Below are 23,665 nucleotides of genomic sequence, written 5' to 3'. Positions count from 1 at the left end.
TGTTCTCCATACCTTGCTTTCTGGCCCCAAGAAAGGGAATGAGTGAATAGTGGATCAGCTGTGAGCACACCTGTATGCCTCAGTTATGGGAAGCTTATCCAGACATCCTTGAGATAGTAGAATGTTTCTAGTAAGAGGATTTGGGCAATTGCCTACCAAAAATGTGGTATACATCTATGTTCTCTTTAGGGTAGAATTTGTAGGAGAAAGTCAGCCAGGGTGGCCAAGAGTAGCCAAGATACTGAAATGAGATTTTTTTCTGGGGGAGGTTGCGGGTTGTGGAGCTTGAACTCAGGGCCTGAGTTTTTCTGCTCAAGGCTAGTGCTCTATCTCTTTGAGCCATAGCTCCACTTCCAGTTTGCTGGTGATTAATTGGAGATGAGTCTCATGGACTTTCCTGCTTATGCTGGCTTTGAACAGCAATCCTCAGATCTTAGCTTCCTGAGTAGCTAGGATTGTAGGTATGAGCCACCAGAGCCTAGGGTTGAAATGAGATTTTTTTTTTTTTTTTTTGCCTCTTCAAATGCTGAACACAGACTTGGCAAGACTGGAACTGCACGCATGGCCTAGTAGTTGGGTTGGAAGGTGTGTTATCACCATGCAGTTGTGGAGGGAGCGTACCTCATTGACAGGTCTTCTGTGGTCTTCACAGTCTCACTGGTCAGTCTTTGCAGCACTTTTTAAGGAACTCAATGTGGTTTGGTCATAAATTTAAAAAAAAAGTGATAGTATCTACTCTACTTGTGTGAGCACTTTCTCCCTACTATAAAAGACAGTTTAACAGCCCACCTCCGCTTATTCTGAGAGTTTAATCACACTTAAGCACTACCCACAACAGACAGACACACTCTTGTTTCATCTCAGTGAAAACATCCCCTATTCCATAGACTCTAGAATCCAGAAGCACACAGCATGCACCTGTACCAGCAGAAAGAAGGTTCCATTTGACAGTGCTTTACATAGCCCGCCAGGTGCTGTGTACTTCTGTGTATGATATAGGCCCTGGCTTCTGCACAGTGACTTCATCCAATGTTCCAGGTGACTTTGTTTTTTAACAGCTTCCTCCATGCTAAGTACTTTGTTTGCGGAAGATTTGATATGCTTTTCATTACTGAAATAAGACATCTTAAGTGAATACTCAATAATGGATCGGGCTCTCTCTTTGGCTTATGAGTCAATTACCACAGACTTTTCATTAAAAATGACCAATGAAGAATGTATCATAGCTTCATTTTCAAACGCTTCAGATATGTTTTTTAGGCAGAAGTATTCCAAGAATGCAAGTCAGGTATATTTCTCAGATAAATACTAGACAGGGTATTGCATGGGGGGGGGGGGGGGAATTCTCTGTTCTCAGGTTTCCTGAAGTTGGAATCCAGTGTGCGGGTCATTAATCATTCATTGGGGTCGGACCTCCCTTCCGTGGCACGTCTGAGTAAGCCGAAGAGGGCTGTTAGCTAATCCTTCCTGCCAAAGTGATCCTGCAGCGCCAGGGGACAACTGGGCGGTGGAGACACGTGCTGGTATCCAATCCAGTCCCCATTGCCTGGACCTGAGCATGGGCGAGCCTGGGTATGTGTGTACAGTATCTTCACTCACCTGCCTGAACACACATTCGATGTCCTAGAAGGACAAACAAACGAGGAATACGTTCCATGGAGAGAATAAGACCGAGAGAGAGTTTGCGATAGGAAAGCAGCTCCAGTCGTGGCGTAGTGATTCATAGTGGTTTTCGAAACGCTGAATGTACCCATGCTTGGGCTCATTAATAAACCAGCAACAACAACAACAACAACAAACAACAACAACAAACCGTCCTAGTCTCCCAAGCCGCCCCTCCAAAGCTTTCCCAAGTGGAGTTGAGAATTCGGGTTTGGTTCTCGCCGAAAGCACCTGGGATCCCTTGCCAGGGGGCAGTGGGGAGGAGGAGCTGATGGAATCTAGCTGGCAAAAAGAAGAGCAATCTGGAAAGACATCAGGGCACCGGGTAGTGAAGCGTGTACTGCCTGCCGGGACACTTGTGCGCGGTAGAGGTGGCAAAAGAGGCAAGCCCGATTCCCACGTTCCCACCCCCCTTCCCCATCCCTTCATCTCCCCCTCTCCCCGCCCCCCCCCACCCCTCCAGGTTTCTGTCTAGGTCCCTGGAGGACTCAACTGGGAACCGAATTCCGCGCGCGCGGTGTGGGTTGTCGCGGTGTCTGGGTCCAGGTGGAGAGGGAGGTGGCGGCGGCGTGGCGCTTGAGAACGGCTTTGGGGTGCGCGGCCCTGGTGTGGGCGCACCCAGCGTCCGGGGTGCAGCCGGCCTCTCCTCCCACTCACTCTCTCCCATCTCCTCCTTCCTGCACACCCCCCTCCCCGCCCCCGGGGACCCAGAGGCTCCCTCCCCGCACCGGCCCCAGTGAGTACACAAAGCGGGGTGAGGGGAAGCTTCGCAGGCGTTCACGGAGCAGTGAGATCACTGGCGTTATAAATATCCCTGTGCCAGCGCGAGATCCGCTCGGGTGGCCTCTCTCTCTCTCTCTCTCTTTCGTCTCTCTCTCTCTCTCATCTCTCTCTCTCTCTCTCCCTCTCTCTTCCCCGAGGCTATGTCCACCCAGGGCGGCGAGGGGGGCAGCGCCAGAGGCTCGCAGCCGCGCGGGGGCTACAGAGCCCAGAAGCAACCCTACAAGATGCACTTAGGACCCCCGCGGCTGGAAGCATGAGCTTGCCCTTCCTCCTCCTCCTCTTCCTCAGCCACCTGATCGTCAGTGCTTGGGCTCACGGGGAGAAGCGTCTGGCCCCCAAAGGGCAACTCGGATCGGCTGTCACGGACAAGAACCCGGGGGACTCCGGCGACCGTGGGAATAGTAGTAGCGCGCGTTGGTCCTCGTCTTCCTCTGCCTCCTCTTCCTCCGCCTCCCTGGCGTCTTCGGGCAGCCCGGGGAGCGGCGCCGAGCAGGGCAGCTTCCAGTGGAGCCCCTCGGGGCGTCGCACCGGCAGCCTCTACTGCAGAGTGGGCATCGGGTTCCATCTGCAGATCTACCCGGATGGCAAAGTCAATGGTTCCCACGAAGCCAATATGTTAAGTAAGTTGTTTGCTCTCCTTCCAAACCTGTGCTAGGCGGGATGGTAGAGAGGTAGCAGGGCACGCGGCTGGGCATTCCCGGGTTCACATCCTGGAGCCCCAGCTTCTGGGACGCAGCCCCTGGTCCCAGAAAACTGCCCGGGGAGAGCCTGGATGGAGATGCGTCTTGATGGCGCACACGCACCCCTCGCTTGGGCATGAGCCACTGCGATTTTGGAGGTACAGGTTACCCACAGGCTCTTTCCCGGACAGGCACCTTGCTGCCAGGATGCCTTGGTCCCAAAGATGAGCTTCTAACCCTGCCTAGAGAAAAGCTTCCCCTTCCCCGGCACTTCCTTCCTTCTCGAACGATTTCTCACCTTCGGCTTACAAACTAGGCTGGGGCTGGCGTTTGTCACTAGGAGTCAAAGTGCATCATGTTTTCCTATGCATAGCTTAAGTTGGTTGGTCGGTTTGTTTGAGGAATGAGAACTCCAATACTTCTTTGCTCTACGTGCTACCGTGAATCCCCAATTAGTATCGTATGAGCATATGCATACACCTAAATGTGTAGATGTCTATGTGCACATGCGTTTGATCTGTCATCTATTTATCTGTCTGTATCTATATTTGGCTAGATGGATAGATCCATATAGATAGGGGAAGCAGAGGTTCCTGTCTGAAAGAAGGCAGTGAGGTCTGGAAAACTGGGTATGTTCTGAGAAGACATGATGAACATTGTGATTACTAACTCCAGGAATTGGGTTTAGCGATGTTCAGTGTGTTAAGACCTTGTGAGAAGGCTGGCCAGCTTTTTCATTGGTCCCCAAGGACAATGAGAGGGAAGTTATTTATTTAAGCAAAATACTGGCTAATACAGTCAGTATTATACAGTGCAGAACTTTTAAAGATGAAAACAAGTTATACATTGTCTTTCTGGGTTTCCCCATTAGTCTCTCTCCCTCCCTCCCTCCCTCCCTCCCTCCCTCCCTCTCTCTCTCTGTCTCTCTGTCTGTCTGTCTGTCTGTCTGTCTGTGTCTGTCTGTCTGTCTGTCTGTCTGTCTGTCTGTCTGTCTGTCTGTCTGTCTCTCTCTCTCTCTCTCTCTCTCTCTCTCTCTCTCTCTCTCCTTCCTTCCACTAACTTTCTAGAGCATCACAAGTGCTCCTCTCATGTCTCACACTGCCTCTAGGAAGCTGAGGGGAAAGATGGTTGAAAGGTGGCTTGGGGATTGCTTTTCTTGGGGGGAAGGGAGAAAGAGGTGAGATTAGTCAGCCATATAAAAAGCACAGCTCGGGCCTCTGGGATACCCAGGAAGAGAGGAAATATGGCCAGGAAATAGAATCCTAGGCACAGTCACCTGCCCTCCTATCAGCGGGTTAGCTCACAAGTGTACCTAACTTGTTGTCAAAGGCCTTTTTGGCATACTAGGCTTCTTATTCAGGAGGAGCCAGCAGTGCAGGCTTCAAAGAGTGCTGACAGTCTAGCAGGGGCCCATGAAGTGCTTCTTTCAGGGGTGCAAACATCAATGGCAGGGGAGGTTGGGGGAGGTTGGCTGACAAGTCTCTGGAAGGGTTAGGGGGCAAGGAGCAAAAACCCTAGTGATTCTTACCAGGATAGGAGCAGGTTCATCTTCTGAGCGTTGCATGTGTTTAATCTTTTAGGTTTTAAGATTCCAGCTGGTTTAGGCACACACACACACTGAGGTGAATCTGAGCACTCAGAAGAGGGTGGGCCACATGCAATACCTAAGCTCCTCAGAGAAACCTATTTTGGGGGTTTAAAGTTTATTTCGTCCTATCAAATAACTCCCATCTTTGGGAGGAAAAAAAAAACAATCTGTTCCAGTGAAGGTGAGTTTTCTGATACTTAGAAGCACAGAAGATTACTTGTGTTTGTATTTCTATTTATCTGTCTCACATTGTAGATTGTCAGACACCTGAGCTTATTCTCTACTGAGAAATCTTCCCTCTTCTTTTCAGGAAAAAAAAAACAACCCCTATTCTGTTTTTGTAGTTTACCTATGAAATCAGTGCCAGCCCAGGATAACCTTTGTGTGCTTAAGGAAAGTCCCAAAGTGGCCAGGCAGCAAGCAGCAGTTGGAGCCCAGGAGCTAAATCAATGTGTCTAGGGATCTCTGAAAACAAGGCACATTCCCAAAACATTTACCCTTTCCTCTACAAAGACACCGCAATTAAAGATTTTATAGCTAGGCCTTGCTAGTGAGGAAGAACTGATCAACAAAGAAAAGCATTTCAGCTAAAGAAGACATTGACCCATTATCTGTTTTTAAACAAAATACAACTTATTTTTAAAACCATCTTAAAAAATGTCTTCAAAAGAGCAGGAATGTCACCTGAACAGTGACTGCATAAAATGTAATTAGCTCTTTCCTAAAGTCTTACTGTTCAAAACAATCCAGTGTTCAGTCTGTGTCTTTCACATGAATTGCTTTTATTCACTTATTTGTCCATTCGTGCACTTGTTGTAGAAGACACACTGCACGAAATATGGTTATTTTGGTGCTAGCTTTGTTGTTTCATTTGTTTGTTTTCACAGAGGAAAGTATGTCTTAAAATTTTCAAGTCATAATGATGGCTTTGTGATGGCTGGGCGGGTCAATACTGCTTTGTAAAATTTTACTACTGTTGTTCAATTAAGACTATATAGCACAATCTTATATTGAGTAGGTTGGTATATAATTGAGAAAGTTAAAAAGGGTCTCTGTCCTAAGATAGCTACGAAAAAGGAGCAGCAACAGCTTGCTAATTGCAGTTGGTCATTCACCTCTTTGAAGATAGCCCTGGATAGTTTCCGGACATTATATAAACTGTGGTGTTGGTCATGGACTTTTGCTTAGAGCATCTGAAGAAATACTGTGTCTTACAAGAGAGGCTGGGTGAGCTGGGTCAAAGATCAGAGAGGATAGATTGGTTTTCCATTATCATCTGGTTCTACTACTGTCAGAGAGTTAGCAAGAATAGAAAATTGATATTCTTCTTTTCTATAAGCCAGCTACTTCAGAAAAAGTGAACATTTTGCCCTGGAATTTCACTCTAGTAGCTATTAAGCCCAGTAATTTTATTTGTCAGACAGAATGAATATCTGTGTATTCACAGTTTGCATTCAACAATAAATATTTTTTCAAATTGTGAATATTTTCTAGTCTTATAATCAGAACTATAGTCTGCTCATACATATTAAAATATGATTTCTTTAGTTTAGATGTGTCACTTAGTCCAGTCTTAATTTCTTTTAAACAGTAACGATCCCAAGTTTTAAAAATAGAAAAGAAAACCACATTTATTGCAAAAAATCCTTTATTATGAGGAAATATTAGGGAAAGATGAAGAAAATAAATAAGACAAATACATAAAAAATAAATAAGAAAAATGAATAATCCAACCATTGTGCAGGAACAAACCAATTTATTTAACTTCCATGCTTCCAAGTATCTTTATGACCTAAGGTTCCAATTGACTTACCTGGTACCAGTAAAATTAAGAAATCAAGTGACTCAATCCAGGGAGGAAAAGTTGAAACTTATGGCTATGTAAGCCAGAGCATTCACAGAGAATGTAAAAGATCTCATTTACATTTTTATGACAGAAACTCTAAATTTTACTAATTTTTTTAAAACTCTGGATTGCTATTAGTTGGTGTCATTAGTCATTAACCCTTGATAAACCACATAAACCTTGATAAACCAGGCCTTTATAAACCAGGATTGAATCAATTGTTTGGAGCTCAAGTGGAAATTTTGTTACTTAATAAATCTCAGATTTGATAAAGTGGCATAGCATACCTATTATTACATGGATGCATGTAAAGAAACTTCAGTTTTAAAATATTCTTCTTTAGGAATTTTTAGATGAGCAGTTTGAAGCTTCTGCACAAATGGGGTATCTATATTATTCTAGATTTAGTCATCAAGTCTGTAACTCTGTTGTTATCAAGAGTACTTCTATATTAGTAATCTGTATAGGATTAAGGTAAAACAAAATACCTACATGTGTTTTCTTATTGAATTAAATTTCCTTAATAAGTTTATTTAAATAAATAAAATTAAACTAAGTAAAATTAAATTAAGTAGAATAAACTGGGTATGTAATCTCAGATGCACCAAGAAATTCTTGCCTCTCTCTCCACCTAGATGTCCACCCTGAAATTCTACCAAGGGAGACTTCCTTATGTGAATTATTGACCCACTTCTTTTAGTTCTCCTCAACATGAATACCTTAGGGAAGATAACACACCATCACTAATACTCTCTTGTGAGTTAATTTATATGGAAGCAGCCCCACCATCAAATAGGAGATGACCAAAAGAGCAGTAACCAGAACACATGTCCTTATATGAATACATATCAGTTGTCTTGAAGCAGGGAAAATGATTCTGTGAGTGTCAGAGAAGACAACTGAAGCTTCAGGCAGTCATTGACTATGATCTGTGAGACAAGCTTTATCTTATATGACTTTGCTGAAGTATACGATCTTGGCACTCATAAGGCAAACACTATGGATTTTCACTGACACCCCCCTCCCCCCCCAATGCTAAGTCATAAAAAAGTCAATGGTAGAAAAATGTTTTCTGGAATTTATAAATGGGCAGTATAATGTACATGGGCTTAAAATACTATGAGCAATTCTCTAATGAGCTATTGAAGTATTGTATGAGGTATTGTAAAATAAGTAAAATAGCCTGCTATATTTCAGGAAAGGGAGCAGGAAGTTACATTGTGAGGCAGATAGAATTTACACCAATCTTCTAAAAAATAAGATAATGTGAAAGCATTTCTAATATTGCAGTGTCATAATCTTAATAGTGAGTCCAATTTTAAACCATAATTACATTAACATTTAAAACATCAATACTGATGTTTGCTTGTGTGAAAAATAATTTAAAAAATTTAAGTGCACTTTTCTCTGTTTACTGTTCTTCACTGTAATAAATAGAATTTGTTGTATAAACATTTGTTTTTAAGCTTCTGGTTCAATTTCTTAAAATTATCAGCTCTTTCTACCCTCTGGTAAGAACTCATTTGTACACAGAAATTTATTAGGAAAAAAATCTCACACAGTCTATAGAATTCATTGCAATGGAAGTTATATACTCTGTATATACACAGATTGCACAATGTATTTACATATGCAAGTTAAATGGGTCAAAATGAGTTTTCTTTTAAAAATAACATATAAGAAGTAGCATTTTTATTAAGTAAGTATTTATGAAGCCCTTTTATCTCAGGATCTTGAAAGTCAGCTTGAAAACACATGCTTATGAGAAGGATTTTTGTTAGTATTATCATATAGTTTTCATTAATATACAATTGATTTGCATTTATCATGCCAGATAATTTTCCAGAGAATGAAATAAAAACTTCTAACAATGCATCTAACAATGCATACATCAATAGTAGCCTAGTCTACTTTTCAACCAGCTCCACATTGTCTCCTTTGTATTTATCAACGCACATAGAAAGTTTTTTTTTTATGTTTTCTTGTCTTGTTTTTGACAACAAATGTTTATACAGAATTCACAAGCAAATCATGCTCTGCAAAATATCTAAAATAAATATGTAATGTTCCCAATATCATTCTTGTATCAGATGTTCTGGGCATATTTTAGCAATGCTATTATATTATGCCTTTGTAATTTAACTTTGTAAAGTTAAATACACTATGTTAACATGGTAGATTCGTAATTTAGTGGTTGTAAATACACTACTTAGTTTACATTTGCATAAAATACTTTATATACATATATGAAATATGCAATCATATTTATATAATTTATATTTTTATATAAAGTATGTAGCGCTTATATATCTGTAGAGTAGTGTAATTAACTAAAATTGTAGTCTGTGTACTTTGCTATATGATACAGTGACATGCTAACATGGTTGAGTGGTAATTTAATAGTTGTAAACACACTACTTAATTTGCATTTGTATAAAATACTTTAAATACGTATATGAAATATGCAATTATATTTATATAAGTAATTTATATTTTATATAAAGTATGTACAGCTTATATATCTGTAGAGTAGTGTAATTAACTAAAAATGTAGTCTATGTACTTTGCTATATGTTACAGTGACAATTCTTTGAAATCTTTTGTGTGTATCACTGTTGGACAACTTTTGTTACAAATTCTAATGCAAACAGCATTTTTAAAACATTCTGAAGGAAAAGATGTATGGGGCATCTTTTTTTTTTTATTAGTTTCTTTTTTTTTTTTTTTTTTGGGTCCAGTCGTGGGGCCTGAACTCTGGGCCTGGGCACTGTCCCTCAGCTCTTCAGCTCAAGGCTAGCACTCCACCACCTGAGCCACAGCGCCACTTCCGGCTTTTTTCTTATGTGGTGCTGAAGAATTGAACCCAGGGCCTCGAGCATGCAAGGCAAGTGCTCTACCACTGAGCCACCTTCCCAGCCCCCTTTTATTAGTTTCTTACTAAAGTAAAAGTAACTTATTTCCTCCCTTTTTCCATAAAAATAAATATTTTATTGTTATTGCTGGAAGCCAGGTGCTAATGCCTCTATTCCTAGCTACTTAGGAAGCTGAGATTTGAGGATCATGGTTTGAAGCCAGCTCAGGCAGGAACGTCCATGAGACTATTATAATAGCCAACAAAAACTACCAAAAACTAGAGCTGTGGTTCAAGTAGTAGAGTGCCAGACTTGAGCCTAAAAACTCAAGGACAGCTCTTAGGCTTCAGGCCTGGCACAAAAGAAAAAGAAAAGAAAAGAAAAAACCCTAAGTTGTAGCCGAAGTTTTCCTAAGATATGTTTTATTTTTTTCTGAGCCAAGAATATTCGTAATGAAAGTATTGTTTGAGTTATTTCCCTTTCTCCATGTACTTTCTAACCAATTATTTTTAAGAAACCAAGTAAGAAGCAATATTTGTTACAATTATAGGTGCTCAGTTTTCATTGTGGTATGCACTTGCTCAAAATTTATTCATATACATTATATATACTCTTTTTTTGTCAAATGAATTTTGTATGTATAATTTTAGTATAAATGCTTCAAGCAGTATACATTAACATTTTGGGATATTCTTTATCCTTCCCTCTTTCTTTTCCTTTTTTCCTGCTTCCCTTTGTTCCTTCTAATAAAGATTCTTTCTTAGGTCTAGTGAACTTTGTTTTATGTGTTTACTTATTGCAATTTCAGGTAACTAACAAAACATTATGCTTTCTCATATAAAATTCTATGTGATTTTATGCTAAATGAGCAGCCTTCCCAATTATATGTATATGTATATGATTGTGACTTTTATCTTAAAATATTTGAATTGTGGTGAGCAATTCTCACGACTCAGTAGATGTGGATTTTGCAATACTGAAGGAGAAAGACATACTAAAACTACCTATGTCAGAAGTTACAAAATAGTAACAATAATGAAATAACATATCTCATTAATTTTTTAGGACATGATTAAAATGCAATGTGTCTCAAAGCATAATCCATCAAACAGTTCACTGAGATAATAATTTCAAGTTATTACATTTTCAGTATCTTGGTATGTATAGAATTTAAGGGAACCACCAGAAACAATTACGTATGGTATATACTTTTAATTTGCGATAATTTGCGAAGAGGGATTTATTTTATGTAAATTACAGCTCTTTTCCAGGCTTTGGAATGACTTATACTTAAAGTGGTATATTGTTTTCAGTGCCAATTATAATGAATGCAAATTAGTTTTTAAGAGTTAGAAGATGTCTTTTCTTTTAGAACTTGAAAATAGTCTATTATCAAGCTTTTTTTTTTACTAAAAGCAACTTGTTATGTACAATAAAAATAGGAAGTACTGATGAAGCAGAACCAAACTTTTAAGCTTTGAAATTAATCATCATAAATTAATACTTGAATGCAAGCCATTTTAACATAGTGAATAGCACAAAAAATAAGTGTCTTAAGTACTATGTTTTTACTTGCAGTAATAAAGCATATGTAGAAATTTAATTCTTCACAAGGATATGTAGAAGAGTTTGTGTTTTATTTTGGGATTTCTGTCATCCTAGGTATTTTGGAAATATTTGCTGTGTCTCAGGGGATTGTAGGAATACGAGGAGTTTTCAGCAACAAATTTTTAGCGATGTCAAAAAAAGGAAAACTCCATGCAAGTGTAAGTAGAATCATTTATATTTGCTAAAGGTATTATGAAGATTTTACTTTTGTAACGTGCTATGAAGTGACTTCCCAATTAGTTGATAAGGCTGACAACTTGCTCAGAGAATTTAAAATTTTTTCTTATAATACATACTTATAGCCAAGAGAACTGTTTGCATGTCTATTAGTAATCATTTAAGTATTTTGGGATTTTTTTTGTAAAGGTATTATATAACCTGACAAAATTTCAGAGGTAAATGCATTTGGAAATAGCCCTCTCAGAATAGTTGATACCTTTTATGTCTTAGAAAGGCCCAAGGAAGAGAGAGCGCTATTATGGTAATAAGATATTATATAGCAGTTTAATTTTACAGGTTGATGTGATGGCATGTGTGTTTAGTGCTTAATATTAAGTTTGTAAATGACTCATGATGCTGAAACATGAATGAAAGTAGTTATTTTTCCTTAAAAACGTTAGTAAGGGAGAAACCATGATTAACTCAGATATCTCATAGGGAAAATTGATGAATTTGAGGACTTTTATATTTTATTTTGTATTTTTGTCAGATCAAATATAATGGCTATTAAAGACTAATTTTGCTCTTAAAAACTCCTCTGTATAGTATTTTCACAATTCAAAAAGGAAAAAAATTTCAGTGTTCTCTCTCTCTCCATATATATATATATATATATATATATATATATATATATATAGTCAATCATGGGGCTTGAACTCTGGGCCTGGGTGCTGTCCCTGAGCTCTTCAGATCAAGGCTAGCTCTCTACCACTTGAGCCACAGCGCCACTTCTAGTTTTCTGAATGGTTTATTGTAGATAAGAGTCTCATGACCATTCCTGCCTGGGCTGGCTTTGAACCACGATCCTGAGTTTACAGCCTCCTGAGTAGCTAGGATTACAGACATGAGCCATTGGCGCCCGGCTGCACTTCTATGTTTTATGATCAATCTATAAATTATTTCTTTGCTTTGTTATGAAAATGTTCAGCCAACTGGAAAATATGAGATATTTAAAAGTTAACAAAATATGTCTAGATTAAGTTTCCCACTCTCAGAATTTGTTTATTTGTATTAATATTCATGACACTTAGAAGTGATTTAAGCTTTTTTCCCTGTGGTATTTCTGTGTCAGTTCTTTATTTTCTTTAGTTTGTATTAAATAGATGGCCAAAATATTACTCTCCAAATTTTCAAAGTATTTTGATGATTTTCAATTAATAGTATAACCAACTTAAACTTATTTGTATTTTTTTAATTGTATAGATCTTTACAATTTCAGTGAGATTTCTTCTTGGTTCTATGTATAAGACTTTGCAACTTTCCATTCCTTAGCATCCAGAGGTGATTTGCCAATAATTTTTAAAGAATACTGTAGCGATGGAGCGAGTTCTGTAGTTATTTAAATGAATCAATATGTATCATGTGCTTAAAACAGTACTTGATACTTTAAATACTCAATAAATATTACCTATTATCATATGTAATAAGTTATATATAATATAAATACAATAATTTACCAGTCTTGGTTTACTTAAAGAGCTTGAAAACTTGTTAGATTCTGAACTCACTTACTAGCAGAATTATAATTTCTCTTTTTCATTTTCTGAGCTGATTATTGCACTGTTGCAAGTTATGATATAATATTTATAAAATAACCATTCAGATTGAGCAATTGAATATAATTGGTGTTTTCATTTATTTCTCTTAAGAAACAAAATTATGAAAGACAGACATTTCATTTTATTTAATACAATATTTGAATTTTAAAAATCTACATATGGCTTTGAAAATAATGATTAAATACTTCTGAACAGATTAATCTCTCCTCAGTGTACTTTAAGGTTGTAAAAGATTGGAACATCTTCAAACTCTAAAAATCATAATAATGTACAATATGTGTGAAGGGACTTTTATTGCTTTGTTTGTTATGGGTAAAAATCTTCACTTTGAAAACAATTTTGATTTATGCACAAGTCTATGCAAAAATTAGATGAAACTTGGACCTGCTTAAGATAATTGCCACAGACAGTAAAGTATTATAAATGGATGCCAATTAGAAAGGTCAAACCAAGAGGTTAGGATACATGATTCCTCTGTCAAAAGCAAGTAACAAATTTCTAGAAATCTGACCCAAATGTCTAAGGAGGACTAGTGGGAATAATGCAGATAATGCAAAAACAGCATCTGTTATTCTTTCTCTTCTTGGCAGGCTAAAGTTATTTCATGGAATAATGACTTTTACACACTACAAAGCAAGTCTTGCTCCTGTCATTCACCAATGCTCTTTGATAAAAAAGTCATTCTGGTGACTTTGAGCTGAATCGTAGATAAAAAAATTAAGCCCCATGATTATGTGGATTCTTTTAAACCTATTGTCCAAACTACTTTCTCTTATCTGAGCTTTTACTAGCACTGTGTGTTTTTTTTTACTAGCTGGAAACCTAATTAAATTATAAAGTGATTTATTTTTAAAGAATTTGATCTAAGAAATAAGTATTAATCCTAGTAATTATCAGTTTTATGCCCAGCTGGTTTCTTTCCTGTTTTCAGTTTCTAATTAAGCATGTTGAAAATATGTCTTTATAACTTTAAATGTGATTATTTTATTAGATTTAATTTGTATACAATCACAGTGTTGCCATAAAAGGCTAAGATTAAATATATATTAGACATGTAATTTAAGAGTTGTACCGTGGCATATAGAGTATCTATAAGGTTGTATTTACAAAGTAAGTGAGAATTAGAAATCTGAAGTATTGATGTAATTTGGGGGCAAGTCCTCTCCTATTACAATGAAAATATTCATAGGTAATGGTCAATTTTCAACCTGATTTTTTATGCCAATAGAGTATTAATTAGTTACCAGGCAGGGGTAGTTCTGTAAAATTTCTTTCACTTACACTATCTTATTAGATAATGAGGTGAGGAAAGAATCAAGAGATGTGAACTGTTTTCCTAAGGTTACAAAGTAAAGTGATTGGACCTAAAACTATGCCCTCCTACTTTTTCTTCTTTAAATACTATAAAACTCTGTAGATGAAAGTTTACTTAAAATTATGTACTATATTTGAGACCAATTACATTGTTTCTATCTATTTATAGGATCAATTAAGTGCAGGACTTAATATTTGCACATAATGTTAAAAATGAGCACTATAAATTACTTCCTAAGAGTAATTCAAACACTCAGCTAAATAAGTAGGAAATTTTAGACATGCAAAGCAACAAATTTCCTTCTTCTTGTCTCTCTCTTTCTTTTTCTCTCTGACCAGCTCCTCTTTCTCTCTCTGATTCCGAACTCCTTTTTGTCCTAGACTTTCCTCAACATTTCCATTTATCACTTTTATCTCCAGTACTTGATTTTAGAGTCTAGAGAGTTGGGACTACATCTGCCATAGAACTGAACACAGACTTTTCTAAGTGTTGGTTCTTCAATGTAATGATGTGTCTCATAAGGAACTCCTCTCCAGATGAACGTTCAAAAAAGTAAAAATAGTTGCTTTGTTCATAGAAGTCTTCATTTGCTCTCATTGTCAGTGGATACAAAGATTAAAACAATGTTAGGATGGAGCAGTTAGATTTAGGAGACATTGATGCTGGGGACATTTTCTTTGTGTGTGCTGTTTGTCAATTCCATGAGCTTTTTGGTTTTGTTTTGTTTTGTTTTGTTTTCAGCCCCACCTGTCTACATACCTGAGGTTCCCTGATTGGTTTCAACTTTCCTTAAAACTTTTAGTATACTTTAAATATATAAAACAGACAAGTTCTTACCATGCAGTGGTTTTCAAACATTCCTTACAGAATAAGGTTTGTTGTCTTCTCCTTGTCAAAATGTGTCAGGCATCATGGAGAGTAGAAAGAGGTAATTGCTTCCCAGAGCGCTGCAAAAGTCAGGGCCATCCTTGATCTTCACGTTCTCAGACTATGCCCTTCCCTGCCTGTGACTACCCCTCTGTGTGTTCCTGTTTATTCAGAGTGAGTCCTTATTGAACCCTCAAAGAAGTTTCCTGAATTTTTCTGAGGTGGGTTCTGATGTTAAGAGTAAAAGCCATTGGGGGGAAAAAAGCCATTGACTGCGTGGTTGAGTGTACAGTCTGATTGCCTAAGGCTGCGCTATATACCATTTACTGGGTCATTATATTTAGTATTTCTATTCTTTGGTTTTATCAATAGTAAAAGTACCAAAATTGTAGTAACCACATGAGTTAATACATATAGAACACTTAGAATTTGAAAAGCATTCAACTTAGTATTTAAACGGATCCTCCTGAATATGCTGTCAACTGGTTGACTATTCACAGTTTCTTTCTTCCTAATTTTGAGCTTAGGCAACTGTGTTATTTAGGCTAGCCTCTAAAACCCTACTTTGTATTGACCTTTTATGCTTGGCCCCAGACTTAATGTTCATCATAGGCTGAGCTTTCCTTTCGTCAAAACCAATTTGGGAGCCAAATTTCTAATCTCACACTCTGCAAAAAGCAAGAATTTCCTAGTCATAATCTTGTTATTTGGGGGGAAAGTCTTGCTATCCATATGGTTTAATTTCTCTAAAAAATAAATGGATAAAGAAAATACAGTAAATATATATCTATATATCTATATCCTAGGAAAGGCAGTGCCATATTCTCTTTACTCTTTCATAAAGCTTGATTGCTTGTTGTCTGTTGGGGGAAAAACATGTTAGCTAATTTTAAAGATCCCAAGTGAAACATGTGGTAGAATTATTTTTGTTTCTCAAGGTTTTAGAGGATCATGTTTGGAAGGAGGCTAATTGCAGAGTTTACGAAACAGGCATGGAATGCACCCTTGATCAGCTTAAGGAAGGACTAGAGAACCCTCCTTTTCTGGATTCACAGGGTGCCAGCTGGCTTATCTAGGGGAGAGTCTAGGCTGGACTTCCGGCACTGGGAGCTCAGAAAGGAGGAGTTGACAGCCCCTAAAGCTGAGCATGTTTGATGAAAGTGGATATGGGACAATAGGTCTTATCATCATTAAAAAAATAATCTAGTAAACTCTACTTTGTGGGTCAAGACGGTAAACTACAGCAAGACATTTGCAAAGAAACATCCTTTCCCCTGAACTGGTTTCCTGTGACATAGTAAAAATTAGATGCCCAGTAATTCTGGTCACCCCCTCCCCCTGCCACCACACACACACACAAAGCTTTGTCATTGCCATTTAAATTTGCTTTTTAAATTTAATTTTATTGTCAAGGTGATGTAGAGAGGGGTTACAGTTGTATATGTATGGTAATGGTACATTTATTATTGAACATTGCTACCCCTCCCTCATTTTTCTCCCATTTGCCTTCCCCTCCAACCCCTCTCTCAAGTTGTAAAGTTGATTTCCAACATACTGTCTTGCGAGTATCATGGTTGCGTTGGTTCACCCTTTGTCCTTTGTCTCACCCTTTAGTTGTTCCTCTACCCTTCCCCAAATCAGATAAAGGTATGTACAAGATACAAGTACCAAAATCAAATACAGTGATGTTTCACTGTGCAAGTCTGGTGAGAAGGTGGACTTCACTGAGGAAATTTGTGTTCAATGAACTGATGTGCAGCATCAGAGATGCATGTTGACCTAAAAGAAGGGATGGTATTACATTTCACTGATGGTTTGGGGAATGGCACTTGGCATTTATCAGTATTTTAACTTGGAAGGACTTGAAAAAAAGTTGAGAGACAGATTTGGTTATCCTACATAATTATTAGAAAGGACATTAGGAATCAGAAGTTAGACGTAAGTCATATGCCCAATCTGGCATGTGGTAAGCACAAGGATTTAAATGGATTGATTTTTTTATTTCCCTGATTGAAAGTCAAATAATAGTATCTGAATAGTCACTGAATTACTATAAAAGGTAAATAGATTAGTGAACTGGTATTTGATAGTAGTAGCCTTGAATAGCCCAGATTTTTAGAACAATTAAGGGTATCAGAAAGAAAGTGTCTGTCATCCTTTACTTTTTTCCTGATTTGATCTTTACTTCACCTGTATCAGAATCACCCAGGATGCTGACTGAGGCAGTACATTTAAGTTCTTCTCCTCACAAGAACTAAAACAATCTTTGGACATAAGGCTTAGAAAAAAAATCCACATTTGAACTGACTCCTGGAGTCATTTTAAGTCAGTTTCTGGAAAAAAAAAAGAACACAACAGAAGTCCTCTGCCTCTGAATAGAGATAGAAGAACCTGCCACATGAATATGCACGCAAAAAGGAAACTGCCTAGAACATGATTTGGTCAATAATTGTTTTGTTACAGTCCATAGTAACATCTCAATTTTTGTACTTATTATTTCTTAATATGGTTTTCTCAGGAGAAAGAGACAAATAAAAAAACAACTAATTGAAATGGAGACTTAAAAGTGATTAAATAGTTCACAAAGTCCGAGGTTTATACTAGCATCACTGTTCATATCCCTTCTATAGCTGAGAACTGTGTTCTGAGAACTGGCATTTGCATTGCTCCCATTCATTCATTAACAAGACCCTCCATCATCATAGAATATATGATCGTTGCTAAGAAACATCTCTGTTAACAGATTTTTAAGAATATTGTTTCAGAAAGAATTATCTATTTGGTTTAATTGATCCTCTGTTTAATTACAATTTGATAGAATTAGTCTTTTCTAGAGTGTTCTATTTTGCCTAAGTTTGGCTTTTTAAAAACTTGATCAACAACGTCCTGTTTTCCCTGCCCCCAGCCCCCCCCCCCCCACACACACATACACACATACACAATTTCTGAGTCAAGGTCTGAATATGGAGCACAGGCTTGCTTCTATGGCTAAGATTACAGGGAAAAACCACCTGGCATCAACATGACTTTCATTAAGTATCTGTTATTTTTACTTTATTTTATTTTATTATTTTGTTAGTTGGGAGACTTGAACTCAGGACTTGGGTGCTGTCCCTGAGCGTTTTTGCTCAAGACTAGCATTCTACCACAGCTCCACTTCCGATTCTTGAGTGGTTAATTGAAGATAAGAGTCTTATGGACTTTTCTGCCCTGGCTTTGAACTGCAATCCTGAGATCTCAGCCTGAATAGTTAGGATTACAGGCGTGAGCCACCAGCACCTGGAAAGTTATCTGTTATTTAAAATGGACTTTTCCTTATAAGAAGAAATGAATAGACTCAAGATGGTATCTTCTTACTATTTTTTACAAAAAGAATTTAATTTCTTTGGCAGTGTATTTTTCCTCCTTGGAATAATTTGAATATTCAAACACAGTTCAATTTGTGTAAGACTTATTTGTTCTGAAAATTAATATTAAACTCATTTAAAACTAATGTCAGTATTAAACTACAATGAATTAGTTGATTTAAGCATTTTATTTTGACTTTTAAATTATGGCTTGTTGAGTATAACATGAATGAAAGAAAATTAAAGACAGAATCCAGATAAGTAAGTTAAGATACATCTACCTATTTTTCTTGGCAGGACCAGGACAATATATGCTGTTTTCCTCTCTAGAAGTGACAATCAGCATACTGCCTGGTGTGTGTTAGGGTCAAACATCTATTAAGACTGAATTTGGAACAAAAATAGAGATGATGATTATTTTTGTCCTGGTAGCTAATGGTGGTAGGGAAGTGAAGAGATTTGTTTTAATTTCAATGGTTTATTTGAAATTACATTTACCTCCCTATTTGACCCCGTAACTGAGTGACAACCTGCATTTTTTTTTCTTTTTTCATTTTTTGTACTGGGGATGGAACCTAGGACATTGTGCTTGCTAGGAAAGTGCTTTGCCACTGAGCTACATCCCAGCTCTTGCATTTTTTCTAGAGAAATATTTCTGTTATCAAAGAAGCAAATGTTTTATTAAAGGATGGCACATGATTCAAAGGAGAGCTTAAACATGAAGATGAGAATAGAAACCTTACTATCCAAATTTGTTTAGCAATCCATTCATATGGTGACTGTATTGTCTGATATGCCAGGTGTGTTAGTGAGTACAATGACGTACTACTTGCGCTTACTATCTTCCCTGAGGGACCAGGAATCCTGACAGGAACAATCAATCTTTCAAGAAGAAACTAAATCTCCTGATGAAAAACGTTTCACTGAACTATTTGTTCAAATGGCTATGTTCTGTGAGAGGTGGACGAATTTTTCAGACAAAACATTAAATAAGAAGTCAATTAAGAAAGCCAAAATAGTCCTATTGCTTTTACTCTAGTGTTCAGGAAGGAATTAGAACAGCTGAAATGCTGCATAATGTGTGAGTCCTGAGAACTCTGTGCTTTCTACTCTTAGTGACATCTAGGTGACCCTGGAAAATTCTACAGCCTGATCAGCCATCTCTTTAAAAGGACTTCTTTTGAGAAACATCTTTTCAATATGAGTCTGGAGGGGAAAATGACAAAGTCTTTAGTTAGAATAATTTTAGGGGTATGGTAGGTGAGTTTTCACTCCTGAGGAATTCTTGGATAGGATTGATATAGGTTTTAAAGCGAACTTGTGTGTGTGTGTGTGTGTGTGTGTGTGTGTGTGTGTGTGTGTATTTTAGTGACTTATTTTGCATAATTGAAAGTTGAACTCAGAGCCATGTGCTCCATTACTTGAGCCACATCTCCAATCCTCAATGACATTTTTTTTTGGGGGGGGGGTCCAGTCGTGGGGCCTGAACTCTGGGCCTGGGTGCTGTCCCTCAGCTCTTCAGTTCAAGGCTAGCACTCTACCACTTGAGCCACAGCGCCACTTCCGGCTTTTTTCTTTTTGCTTATGTGGTGCTGAGGAATCGAACCCAGGGCCTCAGGCATGCAAGGCAAGCGCTCTACCACTAAGCCACCTTCCCAGCCCCTCAATGACATTTTAAGAAGAAAATATTTCTCACATGTGCTAAGCAAATGTTCTAACACTAAGCTACAGGTTTAGCTCCTGTCACTCTATTAAATAAAATGTTCCATGTCTTTCTAAAATGCTTGTCCTTAATGAAGTCAGAAAGATTCCAGATGATGGTAGCTTTTATTTTAAAATAAAACTTTGGGATTATCTAATTAAACGAGAGAGCCCTCATGAGAGCTACGCAGCTATAGACAAGTCTATATTTAACTTGTAAGAAAGTAATAAAAATGGCAGCAGTAACTGATTTTCTAAAGCAATGTAATCACAATCATCCTTAGCCTAGGCCTCGGCCTAGGACAGGAAGAGATGATTCCACATACATGTGGTAGTTCTTTAATAATACACTTGCTTTCAGCCTGCTAGAGACCAAATCTGGAAAACCATCAGTAGACTGGTGGAAGTTAAACTCATAGTCCTGATATGGCCGTCCCTTAGGTAAACTGTTACATTTAAGGTAATCTGCTATTGGAAATACTCTGGTACTTGGGTCTCTTCTGATATTGTCAGGACTTGGCGCAAGTCTTTGTGGACCTCTGTAAATTGCTTTACAGTATTCAGATTTTTAGATTACAATGTTGGGATCTGTATTGTAGAAAAATGTTTTAGAAAAACATTATTAGAAAAAGCAAGGAAAAAAGGGTTCTTTTATTCCTGTGAGAACTTTTCTTGTTTGATATAAAGTCACTCAGCCTTTAGAGATTTTATATATTAAGATGAACTGTTTCTTTTTCCCCAATCCCAAAAGGTCTATGCAAACAGAACTGTATGAAATTAGAAACCTGGTAGTCTAGATTCATGCGAGATTGCTAATTCTTTGGGAGTTATGGATTTATTTTATTTGGATGAAAGATATAGATCTCTATACTAGGACAAATACTTTGATTTTTTTTGCAATAATCCTGTGGTCAGAAGGCATGTGGACAAGAAGCTTAAGATTAAGAGCACAATTGGCAGAATTGGTATTTGATGGCACATCTGACTCCATACTCAAGTTTGTCTTCTACTACATGTCTTCAAATTCCTCAGAATGGCAAGTCACAGCCTTCAATGTTGCTATGGACTTTCTGTGGAAGTCTCATCACTGGTTCTTTCTCCTAGCCCTCCCAAATGGATGACACACCACCAAACTACTTAGAGGGGTTCAAAGTATCACATTGATCTTTGAAGCCCTCATTTCTGATTCCTGAAAATTCTCATTTCACCGCCTCTCTTATAGCAACTCTAAGTAACTATATTTGAAGACACGATTCAAAAATGAGGTTTTCTAAGATGGCTTTCCTGCCCACCTTGCCTCTCTAAGATGTTCTTCCTCTCAGTTGTCAGTGAGCCTTTTGCATATTGCTGTCACAATTCTGTTCATCAAGCTGTGCCATGGTCCATGTCTAGTTGCCTGCTTTTTCCCGGGCATTTTAAGGCCTGATTGTGTGTGTGTGTGTGTGTGTGTGTGTGTGTGTGTGTGTGTGTGTGTGTGTGTGTGTGTGTGTGTGTGTGTGTGTGTAGATATGACGTTTTGCTGATGACTCAAATGGCTTTTTTTCATCTTGGAATCTGATATACTGACCTGTTTCACATGTGTAAAGATACATTTTTTCCTTAAAGAACTTTAGCACATGCAATATTAATTGGGCCATATGTTGCCCCTCTCTCAGCAGCATGAATTACACTGATAACAGTGAAAAACGTATGCTTGTTTCAAATGAATAATTTGATCCTATTTCTGCAAACAAGTATTCATTCATGTTTTACCAGGCAGTTATTTCTTAATATACAGTCCTATTTTGTTTTCTCGATAATGCGTTAGAACAAATTTTAAAGTTCCTTTTGCAGCAGGAACCATTTAGCTGTATTAAATAAAATGAAAAGTTCTAGTTCTCACATGAAAATACATTGGCATTATGTCTCCAAATGAACAGAATATAGTGATAAATGATGAGTAAAGTAGGACTATAGAAACAAAACTTAAGAATTTTATAAAGGAACTCTGAAAGAAACAAGCATGTCTTTATAAAAGGAAACAGAGCAGAGGGGCCAGTAATCAATCAAATTTTGGATTTCCTTTTTGGTTCTAAGTCCTCATGCTTTGTTACATGTTGAAAAATATTGCTACAACTTTAATTTCCCTTTTTCCCCACTTTTAGGCCAAATTTACCGATGACTGCAAGTTCAGGGAGCGATTTCAAGAAAACAGCTATAATACCTATGCTTCAGCAATACACAGAACTGAAAAAACAGGGCGGGAGTGGTATGTGGCCCTGAATAAAAGAGGGAAAGCCAAAAGAGGCTGCAGCCCGCGTGTGAAACCACAGCATATATCCACCCACTTTCTACCAAGATTCAAGCAATCTGAACAGCCAGAACTTTCTTTCACAGTTACCGTTCCTGAAAAGAAAAAGCCACCTAACCCTGTCAAGCCAAAGGTCCCCTTGTCTACACCTCGAAAAAATCCCAATACAGTGAAATACAGACTCAAGTTCCGCTTTGGATAATTCTCATCTTCATTTTGGGAGAAACTACTCTTTACTCTCAGGAGTTTCTGCAGGTGTCTTCAGAGCTTTGAAGAACTGTCAGACACGATCTCAGACTGAACTTAGACTGTATGGAAGTCAGGTCATATGTTTTGGTTTGACTAAAACAAAAAAAAATGCTTTCTTTGCTATTAACAGAACTGGATTCTGTGTTTTAATACAGGGAGTATACCGCTTCAGCTCAAAAACACATAAAGCCTTTTGCTTTGTGTTTAGGGGATATTTAGAATTCCACATTTTTCAGAAAGTTAAATAGTCTGGACTATGTATTTTTCTGACCTTTAGAGATCCACTTGAAAGAGCAGACATGATACATTTTATTTTTTTGGTTTCCAAAGAATATTTTGATGCAGATAAAATATTTTATTAACTTTTTTGTTTTGTTTTTCTTAAAGTACCTCTGCATTGAGCATATTTTCTTACTTTTATTATTCTAATTAATATGATGAACAATCATTTTAATGCTGTTTTTGAATTACATATGTGTTCCTAGCTTATGTGTAACATGGGTATTTCCTTTGTATTTTTTAACTGACTGTGTTTTTTTTATTATTTTATTAATCATACCTCAGATAATGTAAGCTTAGTTCAAGATTTTCAAATGCTTAAATTCTCCTCCACAAAACCAAAGGATCAGCATGGATTTGTGTGTGTTGACACAAATTCATAGCATTATGTGGAATCCTACCCCTTTAGTGGCCAGGGTATAATGGTTAGAAGTAAAGAGACAACAGAACATTTTGGTGAAATTAAAAGTTGGAGGTTAAAAAAAAAGGATTAGAGGTTAAAAGTACACTAAGTTTGCAGCATTTATTGAGATCTAAATCTGTCTTCCTTGGTTTCTCTTTTCATCTACCCCTGCCCTCATTCTCAAACAGCTGAAGGAATACATTTTATTCTGTCCATCAAGCATACACTATGAAACTGGAGTGCTTAAAAATACTTCTCTGACCTTGTTGTCCTTACTGTACAGATCCACAGGGAGTAGCCACTTATAAGGGGCGGATGGAGAACTGGAGATGAATCGTTGACCAGTTGCCCATGTTGAGCCCATTGTCAAAAATTCTTATTATTCAGCTAGATACCTTTTGAAATTCCTATCCTAAA

General features: G+C 37.6%; 1 protein-coding gene across 1 annotated transcript; it reads left to right on the top strand.

The window, feature by feature from the left end:
* The first annotated feature begins 2,698 nt into the window (after positions 1-2,698).
* On the top strand, positions 2,699-22,708 carry Fgf5 (fibroblast growth factor 5). The gene is made up of 3 exons (XM_070012378.1): positions 2,699-3,065; positions 11,074-11,177; positions 22,172-22,708. Exons 1-3 carry the CDS (start codon positions 2,699-2,701, stop codon positions 22,517-22,519), a joined length of 819 nt encoding a protein of 272 aa, XP_069868479.1. The 3' UTR covers positions 22,520-22,708.
* The last annotated feature ends 957 nt before the right edge of the window (positions 22,709-23,665 follow it).

Source organism: Dipodomys merriami, unplaced genomic scaffold (assembly GCF_024711535.1).
Source record: "Dipodomys merriami isolate MVZ:Mamm:240054 unplaced genomic scaffold, mDipMer1.0.p SCAF_9, whole genome shotgun sequence".
Classification (NCBI taxonomy): Eukaryota; Metazoa; Chordata; class Mammalia; order Rodentia; family Heteromyidae; genus Dipodomys; species Dipodomys merriami.
This window is presented reverse-complemented; position numbering and strand designations above follow the sequence as displayed.

Bases quoted from the DNA above. Each gene is read 5' to 3' on its own strand.
- Fgf5 (XM_070012378.1), top strand. From the start codon at position 2,699: ATGAGCTTGCCCTTCCTCCTCCTCCTCTTCCTCAGCCACCTGATCGTC. The intron at 3,066-11,073 runs GTAAGTTGTTTG...CTGTCATCCTAG, and splicing joins CCACGAAGCCAATATGTTAA to GTATTTTGGAAATATTTGCT. The intron at 11,178-22,171 runs GTAAGTAGAATC...CCCCACTTTTAG, and splicing joins AAGGAAAACTCCATGCAAGT to GCCAAATTTACCGATGACTG.